The sequence below is a fragment of the Notothenia coriiceps genome, unplaced genomic scaffold (assembly GCF_000735185.1).
Source record: "Notothenia coriiceps isolate Sejong01 unplaced genomic scaffold, NC01 NC01_scaffold00027941, whole genome shotgun sequence".
Classification (NCBI taxonomy): domain Eukaryota; kingdom Metazoa; phylum Chordata; class Actinopteri; order Perciformes; family Nototheniidae; genus Notothenia; species Notothenia coriiceps.
Window position 1 is genome coordinate 1 of NW_011360642.1, and position 7,701 is coordinate 7,701.

The 7,701-nt window shown below is 40.4% G+C and overlaps 1 protein-coding gene across 1 annotated transcript in view; it reads right to left on the bottom strand.

Moving 5' to 3' along the window:
• Positions 1 to 1,987: 1,987 nt before the first annotated feature.
• LOC104957887 (uncharacterized) overlaps positions 1,988 to 7,701 on the bottom strand; it is an 11,661-nt gene continuing 5,947 nt past the window's right edge. Inside the window, exons 6-9 of the mRNA XM_010785565.1 lie at positions 5,329 to 5,632; positions 4,302 to 4,447; positions 3,964 to 4,222; positions 1,988 to 3,167 (exon numbers count right to left, since the gene is read on the bottom strand). Of these exons, the coding sequence (XP_010783867.1) occupies positions 2,355 to 3,167; positions 3,964 to 4,222; positions 4,302 to 4,447; positions 5,329 to 5,632 (1,522 nt within the window). The 3' untranslated portion in view covers positions 1,988 to 2,354. The remainder of the gene's footprint in view (positions 3,168 to 3,963; positions 4,223 to 4,301; positions 4,448 to 5,328; positions 5,633 to 7,701) is intronic.

A 7,701-nucleotide genomic window follows, 5' to 3' on the forward strand; every position in this document is an offset into this window, starting at 1 on the left:
ATAATTTATAGCTTACATGCTTGCTTGCTTGCTGTAACTATGCATGCTTCTATTATTAGCTTATATTATTAGGCTATTATTATTATTATTATTATTATTTTAGGCCATTATTAATACTATATTTCCATGTGCAGGACTGCCCTACTCGCTGGGGTTCGAAGCAAAAAATGATTAGTCGGATCATTGAGCAAGCTCGAGCCAATCGACAGGTGCTGGCAGATGACAGACGGGCATCAATCCACCTGACATGGCAAGACGTTGATGTCCTTAAAGCGGTCAATGAGGGACTAGAACCAGTGAGCACATTCACAGATGCGCTGTCGGGTGATGCGTATGTGACCAGCTCATCCATCCTCCCCATTCTCCAACTCCTAAAGGAGGACATTCTGGCTCCATCGGAAAGTGATGTGGAGTTAACCGCTCAGCTGAAGTCGGGGATGTTGGCAAAGCTGGAGGCCAAATATGCCAATGACTCTGTGCAAAAACTGCTGCGAAACTGCACCTTTGTAGACCCCCGCTACCGTGAATATTACAGCAATGTGGATGAGACAAAAAGGGAATTGAGACGGAGATGATAGTGCTGGGAAGCAGACGAGTCAAGTTAAAATCAGAGTGGAGGAAGGAGAGAGCACGTTTGCGCAACAAGATGCGGGAGAAGAGCAGCCGGCCAAGAAGAAGAAAGCAACGCTGGCCAGTCTGCTGGCAAGGAGAGCGGTTGCAGCGAGACCAGTCCTCACTGTAGTGGAGCGAGCACACGCAGAGCTGGTTGTCTACACACAGGAGGACGCAATCGATACGGGGGAAAACCCGCTTCAGTGGTGGAAAGTAAATGAGACACGCTTACCGTTGCTTTCCATGGTGGCCCGCAAATACCTCTGCATATGTGCGTCAAGTGCAGCGTCTGAGCGTATTTTCAGCACCGCAGGGAACACGGTGACACCACAACGCGCACAAATAAAGCCAGACAAAGTAAATATGCTTGTCTTTTTAGCAAGGAACCTAGATTGAGGTCCGCGAGATAGATGCGCCAAATGTGAATTTGATTTGCCTTTTCATATTCGGCTACAAACCATATGCCTGCTTGTAGGCTTACATTTTTTGTTATTCAGCCTTTTTATCAGGCGGCGGCCGACGGGCCAAGTTAAGCTGTCCTCATAGCCTAAATTATTTCCAGTTGTAGCCTAGTTTATTTCCCTTATTTTCATTCTCCGTTGAGAACATTTATGCCATTGATTTATTGTTTTTAATATTAGGCTACAAACCGCCCTATATATAGGCTAAGGGGATTTCATTTTTAATTAGGGCCTAAGTTTAAGTTATTCAGCCTTTTTATTTGTATAATTAGGCGGGCCCTATTTTTCTATCTTGCTTGTTCAGCCAAAAGTGCCATTTGTACTATTTTGCCCTTATTAATAGGCAAGTAATTTTCATTCTCCGTTGAGAACATTTGAACATGTGTGTGCATGTGTGTAAATAAAGTTATCTGAAACATATAGAAGTTGCTACTGTGTTTTATTGATCGAAAAATTTGACTAATTTATTACAACGGGGAAAAAATTTAAATGAAACAAATTTATTACAACAGGGATGATTTAAGACCTATATTATGCACACTGTGCATTAGCCTACCATATACGATATGGCATATCCAATATCTTTTTTTTTTATTCTTTATGTATGATGATATATTGTTAACTTAGCTCACAATGAATGCTCAGGTGTGGCTTGAAAGCTGATTGGTTGATTAGGTGTGTTTTGAAAGCAAAAATTCACATGGGGGCTAATATTTTTGACCAACCCATTTTTCACTATATTTGATATAAAGAGCCAAACTTATTTTATTTTCCAAAATGTACCAAAAGCTACTCAATAGCACTGGTGAATGGTTGATTATATCAAGTTTCATCAATGCTGGAAACATTAGGAAAATATTCCATAACTCCTGGGGGGCTAATAATTTAGGCCTAAACTGTATTTATGTGTTAAGTTTCCCCGTGCTTTTACCGCTGCTCTGGCTGCTGTGTCTCATTTTCGTTGATGCTCTTCCTGAAGGTCTTACTCATCCTCTTCTTCGCGCTCTGCCAATTCAAAGGATAAGTCACTGTCTGATTGCTTGTCTTCACTTTTCTCATCGCTGGAACCTGTTTAGATGTTACAGTCTTAGAGTTTCAACGTTTGCCTGCAGAATTTCTCTCAGACCTTCCTTTAGGTCTTCCTGTATTTCTCCTTCTTTTTTGCACAGTCTTAATTTCTCTTCTTCTGTATCTTCTTCTCTTTCCACATTGTCAAACCTAGAGTCTGTGCCTCTCTCATGTCTACTGTCGTCAGCATCACCAGTGGGGCTGACTGTTTTTTTAACTTACAATTCTTCCGTCCAGGCCAGAGCTTGATAAGTGGTAACTCTGCAAATGGCTCTTCAAGCTCACGTTGTGATTGAAGCTTTTGTCACATTGCAGACACTTAAAAGGCCTCTCTCCTGTGTGCAGACGCATGTGGGACTTCAGGTGTCCCGCCTGGTTGAAGCTGCGTTCGCACTCTGAACATTTATGCGGTTTCAATCCTGTGTGCACAATAGAGTGTCTCCGAAGATGACGTGCACTCCTATATTCATTCCCACAAACTTCACATTTGGGCTTCTTTGATATTCTGTGTTTTGCCAAGTGGTACAAGCGTCTTTTATAGGTGGAAAATGTCTCTGGACAGTGAGGACATTTATAGGGATCTGTGCTATCTTCATGGGTCTGCTGATGTTTTAGTTTGTCCAGCTTTGTTTTGAAGGCAACGTGGCAGTATTTACACAGATGGTCATATGTTTCATCGTGGATTCTGCTGTGAGATTTCAGAGACAGCTCATTAACACATCTTTTGCCACATATATTGCAGGAATAGGGCTTTACTTTGTGCTCACATGTGTGAGACTTCAGGAAAAAACGTCCACACTCCGTGCAGAGCCCTTTATTATACAAATCTTGTTCCTCTCCGCTTTCGTCTTCAGAATCCTTTGTGAGCGTTTCAGTGAAATCCTCAGTTGGTTCCCATTCCAAATCTGAACTCACCCCACCTTCAACCCCTTGCTCTCCTTCATCCGACGGATCACTTTCTTCATCACTGAACGTAACAATCTCAGAGAGAACTGTGCTGCTGGGGTTGCCATCAGTAGAGGTTTTCTGTGAAAAATACAACGACAACAATGAAAACCTGGAATAGGAAAAGTGTCTAAGTCTATACAGCCCAGGATATTATGGACAAATGACCAAGAAGGCGGCAGTCACCTTTATGATTTAGTATTCAAATACATTATATATGAGAAGTCAGCCCATGTGCAAACAGTTCAGGCCGTAATAGCCTGCCAGTTTAGGAAAACGCTCTGCAGATACTACAGATAAGAGGGATGATGTGACACTATACATTATGCATTTATTTCTCATCACTCCTTTCATAATCAGCCCTGACAGTAGACAGCCACTGTGAGCACAGCTGCAGCTGCTCTGTTCTGCTATGAATATGCTTAGTGCTCAGATTTGTAGTTGTATCCATGATGCTATGGATAAGGCTACGGTAGCAGGATTGTACTACTCTTAACTGCTATTTACATTAGCCAATAAACATTATTCAGGCATTTTTATTTCCTTAAAGGATTTTACCCTTCAGAGCTTCTACTAGATGCAACAGATGTATTAATACACCACAGAACTTCAGGAAAACAGTAACTTCAGCAAGAATAAGCCCTGCATTGACTTAGTGTTACACAAGTAATACTGTAAACTAGTCATTAGCATAACAACCAGAGCATAGTGGCAGTCTACTAAATAATACATCATTATTTTAATCAGTTTTTCTCTCAAGATCACAAGGAATGCAAAGTAAAAACATATTCTTGTCCTTCTAGGGCTTTAGGATGGAGTAAGTTAGGAGGTCATTATTTACAGTCAGTGTGGATATGTTGTGTGATTATAATCCTACCTGATGGGTCTCTGGCGTTACGTCTATATCTTCTGTTAGGGGTTGATCTTCAGCTGTGGGCACGCTGGCATCGACTTGGCTTTTCCACTGGTGTCTATAGTCACACTGAACACACTGTCGGTTCAAGATGATGAGCTCGCCATAGGTGACCTTCTCCATCTGAAGTTTGCATCCACATGACGGGCACTTACGGCGGAACAACTGGAAGAGGCAGCGTTCATTCACAACATGCTTTGCTTTTACCTGCAGAGGAGCAGCTCTGAAAGGAAAATAAAACAATTGTTAAATGTAATGCAAACTGAAAAAAATCCACAAACCGTTGAGGACGTTTAACTCACTCCTGATTGTTCAGATCCACATTCTTAACTTTGAGTTGTATCTGGGGGTATCCAGAAGAGACGGCATTCAAAGCGTCAGGTGGATTTAAAGTTGAATCCTTAAGGTCACCACACTGAGGAGCAGCACCTTGGTTATCCACAGGCTTCTACACAAAGGACAAAAGTAAAGGATTGTAGTTGAACAAAGGTTTGTACAATAATGGCAGGTCCCTACCTTGCTTAATGGTAAAGTGTGCCCCTGGTGTTCTCAGCAAAATCACAGGCCAAGCATTCATTCCATTCCTAACAAGCAGCACACTAGGACATTAAACATTTGTTTCAGAGCACCTGAGAGTACCATGAATATGTGTGTACTAACTGAACAATCTGTATACTAAACACCATCATGGTTAATGGCTACATTAGCCTGTAGATGCGGGCAGTGGGATAACAGAATTTCACAGACTGGGCAGCAGTAACACGGTAAGTGCTCATTACACTGTGTGTGACCTCAACAGCACTGTGGGGATGAGGCAATGTGCCATTAAGCACCTGTCAGAGTACAAGCAGCCTTTAAACCGGGCTGTGCCCCACGTTAGGTGGATTAGCACACTAATGTATGAATGTTAAACAATGTGGACGTGATTTACATGACAGTGGACAGCAAATCTGTTTTAAATGAAGGATGTTGATTGGCACATTTCACTGTGGTTATTGCGTCATGAAGCATGTTGAGTGTTTATGACGTGAATGCAAAAAGGACTTAGTTACATTAGTTATTCCATTTAATAGGTCTCAGATATTAATTCTTAACTGATTTTATCGGGAAAAGAGGTATGGATTTACTCAGTTTAAACAGCATAGGCCTACACACAATTCATTTAACAATAGATCTAGCATATTATACTAAAGGTAAACATGCAAAACTCCCAAAGGTATGTATATGATTATTAGATTAACATTCCGCATATATCCAGCTTTATTAGAATGTCGTGACTTTATTAGACACTCAACAAAAAATATGTTCCACTTGTCAAACTAGACTCACCACATAGTGTGGGCTCTCCAGCAGCTCTTCTGGTTCTGCCTTGACCGTCACTGAGGGGACGGCACTGGGCTTCAGCTGGACCGTGTCTGCCGCCGTACTCGGGTGCTCAAAACAGTCATCAGTAAAGTGTTCATTACATATGGTGATGTCAGTCCAGCACGATTCTTTAAGTTGTTGCTTGTTTTCTTCAAAAAGAAACTGAACCCACTCCAGCCTCCTGTCCGGATCCTCAGGTAACTTGAAGCGTTGCGCATGGCGACTCAAAGAACAACATCCTAGGACGGAGCACATGCTGGCGTTAGACCTTTAAATATACAGTCTTTTGGTTAGACCCTATGATTAGACCTGCCCTCCAGATTTAAAAGTGCCGGACAGTTTAATGTTTACAATTTACGAAGACTTGACTGACTTCCACTGATTTCAGTTGCAAGCTAGCAGTTGGACATTTAGCTAGTGGCTGTGGTAACGGAAGGGGCGGGGTTGTATGGCTGGGGCAGCTTGGTTTGCTATAAGGCGCATCCCGGATTTATGTTCGATCATATCAACCTGTAGTTAGTATTTGTCCAGTATTGTACTATAATGCTGCATTGATTTCGAGTCATTGGGTAACATGATATTTCAATTAAGAATTTTCATTAAAAAAACAGCAGAATGTTCATGAAAATATTCATTTAAATTAGGAAAACCACTCAAATCTTACCGCGGTGAATTTAGTTTTAGGTTGGATATTCGACGGACATTCGCGGACCCGCCAGCAGCATCAGTTTCCCGGACCCGCCGGCAGCGTCAGTTTAACGGGGAGATCTTCTCCGCGAAACGAGGCTTTCACTTAGGGACCATCAACAAATGACATTTACAATTACACAAGAAAAATGTTAAAATAAAAATAAATCGACAGCTTCTCGATTGTGTGAATGTGAAGCAAATTCACCCTAGAGCATACATTTATTGAACACACCTCTTTTTATTGCATTTTAATACTTTAAATATGTTTTATTAATATTTTTGATGGAAACATTTGCTTATTTCTTCAATAACTTCCAGGTCATGTGACCGATTCACAAAATCAGTGCCGGGTCAAAGAACTACACTGGCTGCATAGGACACACCTCTTTTTATTGCATTTTAATAGTCTAAATATTTTTATATTAATATTTTTATGCAAAAATTAGCATATTGCTTCAATACCTTCCAGGTCATGTGACCTAATCATTCAAAAATCATTACTGGGTCAAAGAACTGTGCTGTGGTGTCATTGTTGTGAAGGTGAGCTGAAGAGATTCTGTTTTCATCCAGTTAACAAGCAGAGTTTTTAATGTGAAAGACAGTTTAATGCAAGGACGGATTCAAAAAGCTGTCAAAATTAGTTGTTGACCGATAAAGGTTTTTTTAAAGGCCGATGCTGATCACCATAATATTTAGCAGGCAGGTTGGCCAATGGACAATATACAGTATAATGCCGATATCATGTTGTTGTTTATTGTATTTTTCACAACTGACAACAATTGGATTATGACACAACATTGCTCAACTTAAATTAGTATTCACTTGAACACAGAAAGTTTAATTGACAAAACTTTGCTTCTGAATATCTCAAAATTCCAATAATAGGACCGGTCTATATCAATAATTAAAGGTTTTGGGAGGCATTCTAGTCAAGGGTGGATGTTTTCTATAATGTGTCTCATGTTTTTGTCTGTATCTGTATTACTATACAATAAAGAAGAAAAACCCTCCATAACATAAGTGTTGTTTGTTTAGATGGCAAAGGCAGTCATGGAGTCCTTCCCTCTGATCCCGAATGTGAATTTCGAGTGTTCAAAGAAATACATGACACAGGAGAGGAGAGAACTGGCTCTCGAAATCCTTGAGGCATCAGGTAAATAAATTAGGGCCGGGACTCGATTAAAAAAATTAATCTAATTAATTACAGGCTTAGCCTGTAATTAATTAGATTAATTTTTTTAATCGAGTCCCGGCCCTAATTTATTTACCTGATGCCTCAAGGATTTCGAGAGCCAGTTCTCTCCTCTCCTNGAGGGTTTTTCTTCTTTATTGTATAGTAATACAGATACATACAAAAACATGAGACACATTATAGAAGACAAAGACCCTTGACTAGAATGCCTCCCAAAACCTTTGAGTATTGATATAGACCGGTCCTATTATTGGGATTTTGAGATATTCGGAAGCAAAGTTTTGTCAATTAAACTTTCTGTGTTCAAGTGAATACTACATTAGTGTTAAACAACTGTTAATTTAAGTTCAGCAATGTTGTGTCATAATCCAATTGTTGTCAGTTGTGAAAAATACAATAAACAACAACATGATATCGTCATTATACTGTATATTGTCCAGACTGCCAAGGCACAC